Consider the following 13,843-nt stretch of genomic DNA (forward strand, 5'->3'; position numbering starts at 1 on the left):
TTCTGATTTCTATCTACAGGCACGTTCGCCAGTAAAAGCATTTTCATTGCTCAATTTATTTGTGCCTGTTGGATAATTTCCTTACGCTCAACGAACCCGTTATTTTATTCCGTAACGCAAAATCGTTACAGTATAATATATAACATGTATATATGCAGTCTTGGCAGAAAGGAACGTGCGGTATCGCAATTAAAAATCTATACACCCACCGCGTACGAGATCTGGCAAAAATCCAAGAATCCAAGAATACGAGAATAGCGCAGGATCTGATATAGAAAATAGTAATTCGCCGAGATATTTCGATGTGCTCGTTCGCGATGATCATACCGAAGCGAGAAGAGGTTGAAATCTTACGGGCAATGGAGCCAATGAAATCGGTTGGATGGGGGTAAAAAAGTATAACGGCCACACAAGGCTATTCAAGGGTCACAATATCCAATTTTCAAACTTGAAAATCTAATTCGTAAAATTTCAACAAGATGTGCAGACAGTAGAAATATATATTGTATACCTAACAATAAGATCGAAACTCACGTTTTTCGGATTCTGCATTTTGGCTCTCTGTGTTATACTTTCAACTTTTCTACAGTTTGTCTTTTCCATACACTTCACTTCGATTTCCATAATTTGAAATTCGACTAGTTAGATTCTCTCGACTCTGAAAATTCTACTTTCCGACCCGCCGTCCCTGACTTTTCTCCGAAGATCGTTGGTTTTGGGACTTGATTTCTGAGACGCGCGTCCCGTCGATACGACCCTGGGTCCCAACCTTCGACGGCAGACGAGGCGAAATGTACGCCGAGAGAATTTGCTGCGCATAGTTGGCATTCCCGCGACGCTCCGAGTTCGAGTCGCTGGTCGGCCATGGCATCCGTCGGCCGAGGGTTTCTCTCGCTTCAACAATACACCGCGTAAAACGCGATTTCGTACCCTTTCTCTTCGCGATAAATTATCATTCTTACGCAGGCTGCCGCCGACTCTTCCCACTTTTCGATACTTTAGAAGGCACCGCGTGAATTCCATTTAGCAGACGACTGAATTTAACAAGGTTGCCCCTGATTTGAATTGATAAATTTCACGAGTTAGTTGTAAATTTTAGGTTTGTCAAAACTCGTCAAAACTCTATGAATTTTTTGGCGAATAAAAGATCCTCGGCTATTTCAAATTTTACAGGTTAATTTTCAGGTAGTAGAATGGTTATCTAAATTGATACATACCGACGTCAAGAGTCAATTGTTGCGACTCTAAAGCCATGTATAATTTGGCAAATAGTTATATTTTTTCCATACCCTTAAATTATCAGCACCGATGCTGCAACCGTCCTCTATTGAATTTAAATACGCATTAGCATGATCGACGCTGTCGCAATTTGGATCGCGTTAACGGGGTAATAAATTCTATTTGAATTGATTACCGGTCGTTGATGATAGAGCTATACGTAATGCATAATAGACGCGTTAAAGGAAGCCACGATCCGTCGTTGTCCTTGATTGTGTAACAATGCGACGGCACGAGACTCTAATAAACAAAACTGAACAACAGGCGCGATAGTGATAATGGTAACGTAACAAAGAGCAACAAAGAAAAAGAAAATACGAAACTGACCACGTAAACAACAGCCAATATGTAAACCGTCGGTGTTTTTTCAGTAAAAATAGTTTCGACTCGCGGTCTCAAATATTTGTGGCCTTTGCAACGTTTATAAATAATAATACTCGATACGGATTATATGATTCGAGAACAGGTCAATTCGACTGGTTGTTGAACCGAGCAAGATTAATGACTCGTTTTCTAGACAAATTTTAGTTGAGGAAGGCGAGAGGCGTACCCAATAAACGGCACTTCAGCTCGCGGTGTTGTTTCAAATTAATTACTCTTCAATTAGGTACAGTAACTAACACCGCCACGGATATCTTTATAAGTTCATTGCTCATCGTCAACGTCTAATTGACAAACGGGTCAACGTCGAGCAGCCGGTATGGGATTAGAGTGAATCAGGTTTGAAATTCAGTTTAGATTGTTTCCTGCAATCTCAGCGCTCTTTCTTAATCTGTTTTATAATCCATGGTTTTTAAGAGGACGTCGTGTAAAATACCGCAGATGGTATTTTTACAATTCTCACTTTTTCTGAACGAGAAAATCCCTTCAAATTTTGGCAAATCATTTGGCTCGAAAGAGTACAAGGAATCAACGAAATCACCGAACATATGCTTGCAACAGATTCTCGCTCACTTTGAGGCGGTTGCGGGATTATTGAATCCCATGTTTTTCGTATTTTTACATCAATTTTTCGAGTCAACCCACAAGCACAATTGGAAACATTTGTAAGCGTATAATTTCCCAAAGTTTGAAACGATTTAGTTACTCCGGAGAGAAAGGACTTGTAGTTAAAATACGATTCGGTCACTCCGTCGGCACTCCGACATCCCCTTACAATTAAATTATAACTACGGGTTCCGGACTCGACCAGAAATCATCGCCTCCTGACTCGTCCCTCGAATACCGTGATATTATACACAAAAATATTACAGTGTTGGCGATGGTTGAACGCGCGACCCGTGGCGTGAAAATATATATATTTTTAGACCAGAAACCGTGGCAACGTCGGCACGGCGCGGAGAAGAAAAGAGAAGAGAAGAGAAGATGAGAGAAGAGGAGAGAAGAGGAGAGAAGAGGAGAGAAGAGGAGAGACTCGAAGTAGTACATGACCGAACGAGGCCTCCTTTTTCACGTGAATTTCGGCACCGCCCGCTGTCAGGAGAGTAGAATGTAGAAAAGGTAAGGGCGAGGTATCCAGGGCCCGAAAATGAATAGGACCCTAAACGCCGTGACAATGGTGGAAATTTAGGGGCTGTATTTCCCTTGGCTGGCAGCGTGCGCAAAGCGCGCAAGGTGTTTTTCTCACATTCTTCACCGAGCCAGAAGCGGAAAGGACGCGGTCAGACAGACGGCTGCCGACGAACCAACCCAACCAACCAAAGAACCGCGGAGCTCTTCGGCGGAACGGGGGAAGAAAAAGGGTTTTGTTTATCTTCGAGTAAATCAAGTGTCGGTGCGTTCGTCCGAGCTCACGGACGCTCTAAACTCCGCATCTAAATCGTATCTTCGCAGATTACAGAGTTCATCGAAAAATCTCGGAAAAATTATCAAAACAAGAATAAAAAAAAAAAAACGAACCTCTTGTAATACGCTTATTTGTCGTATTTTATAATATTGCGAAACGGATCAATGGCTCAACTAACGCAAGAGGTACGGTTTCGGAATGGTCTGCATTTGCTTTCTCTCTTCGCATCGTCTCCGCTCATTATCGGCTTGGACGAGTTTATCGTAATCGAAAAAAATCCATCGCCGACGGCGAACGATGATCGGTTATACGGGGTTCACGGATCCCTAATTCGAATCTATCCTCGCCCCATGAGAACCCTGATTATATTAAGTACGCGGGAAAACAGTCTGCTTAACATAGCGTTTATCTGCTCTTCTCCATTTTAGTGCTTTTTCACTGCCTCGTCAGCCATTGCCCATAAACTCTGTGGTGGAGCGGCGCAGTTCAGTTCTATCCCCGGTTTCTGTGTAGGCGTGTACAGATTTACACACCGGCATTCGTCCCACATGCATGAGTAGCTCTGCATCGCGCCGAGCGTGATACACACCACGACGCGGCGTCCCGCGCACGTTCATATATGTAAGTACATACATGTGCACACATGCGTACATATACGTATGCACACGGAGCGCCGCGTCGCTCTCTCGGTTGGGAATACAGCGGGCCCCCCAATACCAATTCGAAACTCGTAAACATAATTTTTATGTGATGTTTGGATTACTTTACGCGTGGATAGAGAGACCACGAAGTGCGCAATTATTTTGGGGCTCCCCTGTTTTCAGGCCCCCTTTTCCGTCGCTGACGGCTCTTCAGCTTTTCTGTGCCGACTCCCCTGATCGGAAAAAATGGGATGGGAAGGGGGGATGACGCGCCTGCAGCAGCATATCAAGGGTCGTTCACCGTCAACAGAAACGTCTGTCCGTATGTCTGCCTGTCTGTCTTCTTCCGAGCCCAGTGAACCGCGAGGAGAGGCATTCGATCCAAGATGCAGGGAAGGACCGAAATCAAATCCCGCCAATTGCGGAACACGTCGTTTAAATCGAGTTCTCCGCTACCCACGCGCTCGGATCAACGACGAGCATGACAATCAATGCATGCCGCGAAAGATGGGAGGTGAGGAAGAGAAGAGAGACGATGGAAGAAAGTTGAATTGTTTTCCCTGTCGGTGATTGAACGAATGAATGAATGAACGAATGAGGGAGGTGTGATTTACGGAGTCCCGTCGCTTCTGCAGGTACTTTTCTCGTATCTGTTATTTTTATTTCCTTTTTTTTAAATCTTCTTTCTTTGGTCTGGTTGGTCGTTTTTAGTTACTCTTTATCCCCTGGCACATTTTATGTAACGTATTGTCACACTGATAGCATCGCGAGATAAGGTGCGATAAAATCGTGGCCGATCATCCATCATTGCGGGTGACATTGATACGGTGTGACAGCGTCGCCGCTGCTTAAAACCCTTCGAAATTCTTTTAAAACTAAAATGTTCCTCCGGCTTGAGGCGAAGTATAAACAAACGGACGTGTGCACGAATATCTGCATGTAGCCGTGTGACCTTCTTTTTCGATTCTCTGCACGGACGGCGACAGTCGTTGAATAATCGCGAAAACGTAGGTCGGAATGTATCGTACAGCATTTTAACAACGTGTGAAATTCGAATTCGATAATGCAGGTATCTGATGTCTTAGCTTACCAGTTTTTTCTTTGATTTCGCACAAGACGGAGAATAGGGCTGGTTTCATTCTGTGGCAATTTAGCGTGTGTTTTCTGTGGACAATAACAAACAGAAAAGACGTTTAACTATTGTTTAAACAGACAGCGTACACATATTCGATATAAATTAAAAACAACAATAACCCGCAGTAAGGCCGGTATATTCAAGTGTTAAACAACTATCAAACCGATCGCTTGTCGTATTTTGCGCCTCCTTTATTTCGGTTATAAAAACGAATTACACTCAACGCATTAGTAACTCTATGAACAGGTACTTGTTACCGTAATCGTCACCTCTTTCCATTCTAAATTACAGAGTATCGATCCCTGAATCATCGACAGAATCAAGTTCCCGACGGAATTTCGTCCGCGCGATATTCATATTTTCCCTAAAGTATACTCGCAAAATGATTGAATTGGGAATTTAATTACCTAGCCTGTGCCTCGTCCAAACTTTGGTCCGTTATGTTCATAATCTGCTGTAATATTTCGCCGATGTCCTGTTTCCTCGCCTCGACGCTCTGGTCGGGGCCTTGAGCCGCGCTCGCATCGACGGGCCCCATGCTGCCGTAGCCCCCCGTGTTTTGGGCCCCTTGACCCTGGTTGCCCCCCATCAGACTCACACCTGAACCACCGTGTTGCAGCATCCTTCCAGTTTCATCCATCAACTGAGTACCAGCTCCGTTTACGTCTGGCGGCTCGCTGGAGCACCGATGTTCTCTTTGCTCTGTTTTTGTTTTTAGTTTTTTTTTTCGTTTTTTTTTTATGACGCCTCTCGCGATTTTGTCAGGACTTCGGAGCGACGAATGAATGATCCCGAATGGTTTTCTTTACAAGATTTACAAGAACTAAAAACAAAGAAACACACAACAGTAAACAAACAATCTAACAATCGCCAACCGACGCGTTTCACTTTCTCATTTCTCTTCTATTTTGCGATTATTATTGGACGATGATGATGATGATGATTATTAAAATACTCCCATCTCGCGCACAAACTTTCGTCGTTGTATTAATTTTTCAACACGTGTTCCACTTTATCCGCAACTAACAACGAATCTTATATCGCGTACATATGTTTCTCCGTGTGTAAATACGGCAAACTCTGCTACCTTCGTCGTTCTCTTCGGGATTATTTGGAAATATATATATGTATATACTCGCAACTACGGTAATAATAATAACAATAACAATAATAATCACTGTGGTTATTATTATCGATTTGTTACATTAAAACGCGATTGAAAATAATTCGTAGACACTATCAGCATCGTATATGTATTTATATGTGTGTGTATATATATATATGTGTATACATATATAAATATATATATATATATATATATATACAACAGTGTCTTCTGGTATTAATTTCCTTTGTCTCGAATTTCGAACGTTCACACTTACGTTTATTCTTATATTTTATTGTATTATTGTATTCTCTTTTATCCTTTATGATATATATATGTGTATATATATATATATCTCTTATGTTTTAGGTTCGTAGTCGGTATGATGTAGAGTAGTGTCTAGTTGACGGATTGTCAAAGTGTTACGTATACACGGTTCGTTTTATTACAGTTATTATTTTATGTATCTATTTGTTTTATTTATTACTTTTTAATAACTATTAATTTACGTCATCCTCGTTACCGTTTTCGAATCCTCGGTATTGTTGTTTTCGACGGTATTTCACGGTAAGCCTAGGCCGATTTGGAAAACTCTTGCCATTCGTATGGCATTACTCTGTGCCTTTACAAGGCAGCGCGCGGCCCGTGTGCGTTCTGTCTCTAGCGATCTGACTTTGGTTAGTGTGAAACTAGCTTCCCTCGGTGCCGAGTGTGCGTGCGTCAGCCATACCCGTTCCCGCCAATCAGAGGACCGCATTCGCGCTCCGTCCTCCGACACGAGACGTCTCTCTCTCACTTGTTTGCTGCCCCATGCGCGACTCTTCGTTGACGCTTGTTTATTTAACCTCCGAGCGTCAAACTATCACCGATTCGATGTCGTTCACGGTTTACACGCACTGTCGCCAACACTCCGATATTCACTAACGTCTGATCATTGTATAAAAGTTTTTCACATTAATGCTGATTGTATTCACGTAAGGCAGGTTTAGTCTCGCACGTCGCGCATCCGACGCTCATTCCTGACAGCAGTTGCGACGCAGACTCCGCCCACATTGCACTTTTTATTCTACAGTTTTTATTTATGTACCCGATTAGGCGGCATGTTGATACGTATTTGTCCCATTGTTTACTTATTGGTGAAAAATAATATTTTTACTCGTGTTTTACCGGCAAAATATCAACTCTCAAGCGTCTAAACGGAGCTTTAATTTGCCAAACAAACCCGTGAGCATGCGCGGCAAATAAACATGGCTTCCATGGCGGCCATGTTTGAATGCAGTTGTTGATTGGAACTGGAACCGATGTTGCAGGATTTCTTTTGCGATTACGTGGTAATATTTGGTATCTGGGAAACTTATATGTTGAAAAATTTTGGAATAAAAATTAGCCGCTGTTATCAAGTGTTGAATTTATCACCGTTATAAAGAAAAAATTTGAACTCAACTTTTCAGACTGTCGTTGCTGTTTACTACAATAAACAATAAATTAATGAATGCATGCGTGCAATAGTGCGTATAATTATGTCCGTCAGCTAGGATAAATCAAAATAAATAATGGTTTCATACCTGGCTTACGGAAACGTCAGATTCGTCAGGATTCACGGATTAAATTCTAACATAACCCAAAATAACCTTAACTTAACCTAATCTAATCCAAGTGACAACGAGGCTTGACGTCTACCCACGTTTCCTTGCAAAGTTTTGCACGCTACTTTTCGCCGGTAAGAATGTCTGCTGCTGATAACGGTACAAGAATATTCAACCTCAACGTTGCACCTTCTTTATCACTCCCTCCTTGCCTGGAACGACGTTTCCCAATTGATAGTAGCGCCATCTGCGCGTCATTTGATAGTACCAGACACAGACTCAGTAAGTCTACGGGCCTGAGAGAGCTCACGCTCGTCTTTCCGTGATATAGGTTTTTGACACTAATTTTCGAGGTATTTGGTCGGTAAACGCGTGGCGTAACCGACCAATACTCTGCCGTATTAAGCGTCGCGAAAACAGTGAACGATGCGGAACACCTTTACGGAGATCAGTGGTCAAATATGAACAAATTACAAACATCCACTGTTTTCGTGATGCCGAATACGGCCGATCACTGAAGATACTGCAGAGTGCAGTTCAGTTACCGTCATGCCTTTACCGTTCAAATATCTCTAAAACTAGTTCCGAATACCTGTATGGTGTCAAAGGGCGCTAATACACTGGAGACACGAGAAGTGCAAGCGTGGGCTCTCTCAGGCTTCTGTCTGCTTCTCTCTCGTACGTTTCGCGATTTGACCACGCCGCGGCGACTGCTGTTCGTCATCGTCATTATATTTACAAGCTGCAGGAGGTGCACGTGAAATTTTGTGGTTAAAAGGAAAGACAAGATGCAGTTAACAGAGACGCGTAAGGCTAAATCATTCGACGTGAAGTTGGCGAAGCAGATATTGATAAGGGAAAATAAGTACATAACAGATTTGTTCTCCCGTATGCCTATACCATACTCTGCCCTGCACAAAAACGGTTCGAACTCAAATATAACCTGAAAATTTGATAATTCTTACGTTGTATAGACTCGTCTGGTTGACAACGAGATATAATTTAACGCTTTTTTTATTGCAGATGAATTCCAAGACGATGATGCCGACGACGAGCAACAAACCGATGACAGAGGTATTAGTTTTTTGCAATAAGTCTGCTAGAGATAACAATTGTAGAATATTTAAAGTTCTTGGTTATCAGCGGCACGCTTGCGTGCGGAAAGACTACATAATTGATATTTCCAAGGATTTCCATTAAAGATTGATGAAAAGTTCATCCATTACTGTTAATTACCAAATACTCTCGTTTTGGGTTATAGAAAAGATGTTTTCGGCTCTGGGATCAGGCACGTCGAGAGCGAATACGTTAATAGAGTTGCATGAAAAATTGGAACAGTTGAAAGGAAAGCGATTGGATTATAAAGCGAAACTTTTGAAAAAGGGCCTGAAAAATAGACTGAAGAAAAAAAGTAAAAAAGAAGAGAGATTGATGCAGAAAAAACTGGCCAAGACAGAGTTGGCTGCAGCTGGGGGTGCTAAAGCGAAGCACGAGAACGGAGATGTGCCCAAGTTCACAAGACCGAAACCAATTTTCAATTCGGAAGGTAAAATGGTCTTCAGTAAATTCGACTTCTCAGAAATCGGTGCTAAAAAAGTACAGCCCAAAGTAGACAAGGATCCCAAAAAGATTCTGCAAAAGTTGGAAAAACAGAAGTTGAAGATAAACGAACTACAGCAAGCTGGAAAAAAAGATGCGGCCGATGAACTTCAGGAGAGACAAGCTTGGAAAACTGTTCTAGCCAAGGCAAGTGGGGAAAAAGTCAAGGATAATCCAGAGTTATTGAAAAAATCAGTCAAAAAAGAAGAGCAAAAAAGGAAACACAGCGCTAAAAAATGGGAGGCTCGAAAAGAAAAGGTTCAGAAATCGCTGGAAGAGAAACAACAAAAAAGACAAGAAAACATTAACAAACGAAAAAGGGAAAACAAAATAAACAACCTGAAGAGAGCTTCTAAGAAGGGTCGAATCATACCTGGATTTTGAATAGCTTTCTTTGAATCATCAACTTAGCACAAGAATTGTCACTGTATGTAACAAAAGCGTTATGAGATCAAGTAACGTGGTTCAAATATATTATCATGTTCGCAAGTTGTGACGTTATTTGCAACACAGTTTCCATGGCATTCAAACAGATTATTTTCATCGTGACTTGTTGCAAAATCAAACGAAGACAGTGTTATTCACAAATAGGAAAAACTCAGACAGCGGTGCTGCAATTGTGGGCTGATTTTGTTATTAAAATATATAGTTTATTCAGCGAATATCTTTAGTACATACAGTATTTTTGGGAAACGATGCTAGTAAAATTAATTCATCTTATTACACTCTATAAATATGGTACGCCAACATTTTTTCTCAAGATCCTGTTATGCTCTTGAACTTAAAACTTCAAAGTTTTTTTTTTTTAAATTGAACTTCGTCGAATTAGTACTACTCTACGCCTAGCCTCAAGCTTGTACCACCATACGTACAAAAGTTTTATCACCGTCGAATATCTAAAACATTCGACAAGTTCTGCTTCGCGTGATCGTGACTACTGTTATCTGATTCTTGTATTTGTGCTTCTAATTCTAATGTCAGCATATTGTTGGTCAATATATAAATTGAGCCGTAACTTTAACGTACATATTCATGCAAAGTCTACTACTTTGATATGGTATTTACGCAGTTTCAGTGTTGCACTGCTATTCTCCGCTAACCAATTGTGAACTTCTGTACTCAGCACTACGTTTTTAACGCACTTGTATAATTGAGTTTGAATCTGAAAATCGAATTCAAGGGGCCCATTCTCCAGATATTGCAACGTGATGTTCGTAGCGATGACATTTTGTTCTCAATTTTTGTACTGCCTTCAAGTAGATTTTAATTTTAGAAATTGTTTTAGAAATTAAAATTCCTCCAATCCTCCAGGCATTATGAAATTAATGGGACTCTGATCCAATTATCTTGGTATGTCCACCAACATAGCAACATTTACAACGTAATAAGTGCATCATGATAAACTTGACAATAGACACAAACAATTTTCACAATTACACATGCAACATTCTTACAACTATATTTTATTATTACGCTTCGCGGGTGTTGCTGAAAAAATTTAACATATTCACTTGATTTCGATTATAGTTCAGCTGTATGCAACAATTACCATTTGCTACTGTGATCGTTGTAATAGGCCAGTCGTAATTATCGTGTGTTTTGGAGTGTTTGAAATGATGAATACCATGACTAATGCATTAGTGTTCCTTGTAATTAAAAAATGTATTCGAGTGGACTTATTTAACGGGATATAAAATGTACTCGTGCCGTCTAATCGGCAGAATTTGGCAGACGAATATGTTATTAGACTTGAAAATCTGTAACGTGTGACGCAATTGAACCGTAAACAGACAAGTTACGTACCTAGACTGAATAAATATTTGCACGTAATATAATTGGAATAAAGTTGAACGATATATTTACACGCGACTTAATTTTATCTCCGGATGAAATTTGTGCCTTGAAAGTACTCCTGGAAGGCATAAGTGGGCATTTCATTATGTGTAGAACATGTTTCGAGTTTTTAACTTACAACACTTATCAGTATATCAATAAGGTTGGCATCTTTTCCTTCTCTACCATTTTCGCCTAACTAATTATAGATATAAGATACTTACTCCTTACTCACTTCTTACCGAGGCGTGAGGATAAAAATATTTACTCGACTATTCGGCATATTACTCTAATTTTGCTCTACAATATCTGATTAATGTTTGTTACATATCCATTATACAATTCTTCTGATGCGTTGGTCCATTTGCTGCTATTCTTTTTCAAACACCTACATTACAACTATTTTTCACATTTCACGAGCGACCACAAATTTCTCAATTTATAAGTATTAGTTTAGCATTTTTGATTGGCAACGAGGTTGAAGTTAGTTACGTTATCGTAACGAAACATGGGGCAAAAAATCACTATTTTCATAATGTTACAACTATTTTTATGGAACTAAAATTTCTAAATATGAGATTGTTTCGTTTTATTTCGGTTCACTGAATTTCAGACAATTCCAAAATCGAAAAATAACCGTTTTCCTCATGATTCGTTACGATAACCTTATTAACTTCAATATTATATGATGATTCGCAGCCCGTCAACATTCCTTCGTACTTTCGTACAATTCTTTATAATTTCATCCATTTACAGATGATGTCTTATCAATCGCGCTTGAATTACGATTTTTTACGAGACAGTTGTTCGACGTTGTCGATTGGAAGAAAATGATGTTACGGTATCCGTTACTTTAGCACAAGAAAGATAGGCTGCCGTAGATCAGACCTTTTTATTTGCGTAACGATTGTTGTGCAAGTCTCGCAGAGCTCCCTGCAAAACAGATAATTTTATGCCAAATATGCCAAAGTGATCCGCGCTCTGCGCAAGGCTGTACGATCAATATGATCATTACATACGTAAGAATGCAAATTAGCGACTACCCTATAAACGTGTGTAGTACAAGCAAAGCCATGTCGGTAGATTCGAAAATGAGGCATCGCTCAAGTGGGTGATCAATTTTTTTTCCTTTTATCAAAAATTTTGAAAATGACTCAACATGGGAATTGATTGCTCTTTCGGTTGGATTTTTTACCTAGATTTGCTAATATTATACACGTGTACCTACCTATAATCTAGAGTAGTTATTATACATTTATATACCCATAATCTGATATTGGCCTGTGACACTTTTGAATAATTGCGTGACCAATAGCCGTTAAAAATAATTACGTTATACTCTGTCACTGGATACACTAACTATACCCATATAGGCGTACATGCAATTCTTTAGCGAGTTTTTTGCGTGCTATCATAATCATTCGAGGTATCGATTATTTTACGCCGTATGTCGCAAAAGTTATTCAATTGAAAAGTCTTGCCTCAGTTATTTTAATTCGAGAGTGGTAACCGGTGCTCCCCGGTTGAACCACAGTTGCAGTGTATTCTATGTACGGTGAAGATCAATATTCGGAATCAGAATATGCGGGTGTGTTTTGAAAAAGTATTGAAAGGTAATTGTACGTAACTATCACCATATTCCATTAATGAAATTTATGATTGGTAATGTTTAGACACAACAAAATAAAGCAATCACTGTACGGTGTCGTGTATATTTTAATTTGATTTCAATTCTACAGTTGTATAAAAGGTAATATCGACACCGATACTTCAGAGGTACCGGAACAATTACGCATTTCAAATTAACTGCAGACCTCTTACAATTTAAAACTCGTAATTCCAATTATATACACATATTACATACGTTATTCTACTTCCCCGCGTAATATATTACACATACATCTACTGCACTGTATAGCAATTGATAATATAATAATTAACAGCTGTTTCTATTTTGTACAAGTTGTGCATATTCGCTCGAGACTTATTTGTTTAATTTATCGCGTTTTGCGCGTTCGCAATAGCTGTATAATTCGTCGTCTAGATTTCCGATTGTGCGATAGGAGATTTCACCACTTTGACCTTCTTGACGTTATCGCTTTATACAATGTAACATCGCGACAATCACACGACGTGAAATGTTCACTATAACGTCGGTGGGTCAACTTAATTAATCTTGGCGCAGGGTATTCGATGATTCGAAGACAGCGGTGCAGCCGATGCCGACGTCGTTGAGACTCCGTTGTCAGTAAATGATCGGCAGCTCAAGGACCAGCGCTTCGACGAAGCCGCTGTCTTCAATTTCCTGCTAGGTGTCTCCCAGCACCGTTGTCACGCTGTTCGCGTGTGTCAGGGCCGTCCAAAGGGGGCTGCGATCCACTGGGGGTGGCACGACCAGAACCGTCGATCCCCTCGGCGATCTGAAATACGTGTAATACCAGATTTCAGTGTATTTCCCCTGTGACAGCAGGCCAAGACGTGTCGGTTATCGATATTGAACGAAACAGGGTGAATCCGTGCAGTCGGTCATAATCATTAATTTTTAAAGGAGAGACAATCAATTACGTCAAAGTAATTTGCATTCAAGTATTACCTACATGAAAAAAAATAAAATAAAATGGACGTTATCAACACCTTGCAACGTGGAACTATTTTAATACCAACAACAATTATATAACGTAACGTAACTACGGCGATAACGACAATGGAAAGATGCGGGCTTATTGTTAGAGAATACCAGGCAGTCTTCGTAATGATATTGAAAATTCAATTTCTGCAGTCGACGCCATCAGTCGAACATCCATAACACCGCAGCTGTTTCTAATTTCATGTCTCAGCCCTATGCGCGAAGGGACTTAATAACATGGGTCGGGAGGATAA

At 40.4% G+C, this 13,843-nt stretch overlaps 3 protein-coding genes across 11 annotated transcripts in view; 1 reads left to right on the forward strand and 2 right to left on the reverse strand.

Moving 5' to 3' along the window:
• LOC124300441 (homeobox protein extradenticle) overlaps window positions 1-7,670 on the reverse strand; it is a 62,366-nt gene extending 54,696 nt beyond the window's left edge. For 2 of the 9 annotated variants that reach the window (XM_046754559.1, XM_046754558.1), the window contains exons 1-2: window positions 5,248-7,041; window positions 4,796-4,869 (exon numbers count right to left, since the gene is read on the reverse strand). In XM_046754559.1, coding sequence (XP_046610515.1) covers window positions 4,796-4,869; window positions 5,248-5,480 — 307 coding nt within the window. In that variant the 5' untranslated portion in view covers window positions 5,481-7,041. Of the gene's footprint in view, window positions 1-4,795; window positions 4,870-5,247; window positions 7,043-7,510 lie in introns of those variants that run through there. The other 7 variants (XM_046754555.1, XM_046754554.1, XM_046754553.1 and 4 more) reach the window with 7 other exon arrangements.
• A 152-nt stretch (window positions 7,671-7,822) lies between these two features.
• On the forward strand, window positions 7,823-9,619 carry LOC124300447 (surfeit locus protein 6 homolog). The gene is made up of 4 exons (XM_046754575.1): window positions 7,823-7,884; window positions 8,140-8,455; window positions 8,555-8,605; window positions 8,793-9,619. The coding sequence occupies exons 2-4, from the start codon at window positions 8,320-8,322 to the stop codon at window positions 9,512-9,514; spliced, it is 909 nt and encodes a 302-aa protein (XP_046610531.1). The 5' UTR covers window positions 7,823-7,884; window positions 8,140-8,319; the 3' UTR covers window positions 9,515-9,619.
• Window positions 9,620-13,317: 3,698 nt separating this feature from the next.
• Window positions 13,318-13,843, reverse strand: part of LOC124300448 (uncharacterized) — a 46,815-nt gene continuing 46,289 nt past the window's right edge. The window contains exon 5 of the mRNA XM_046754576.1: window positions 13,318-13,383. The gene's annotated coding sequence lies outside the window, so the exon portion shown is untranslated. The remainder of the gene's footprint in view (window positions 13,384-13,843) is intronic.

The sequence above is a fragment of the Neodiprion virginianus genome, chromosome 3 (assembly GCF_021901495.1).
Source record: "Neodiprion virginianus isolate iyNeoVirg1 chromosome 3, iyNeoVirg1.1, whole genome shotgun sequence".
NCBI classification, from domain to species: domain Eukaryota; kingdom Metazoa; phylum Arthropoda; class Insecta; order Hymenoptera; family Diprionidae; genus Neodiprion; species Neodiprion virginianus.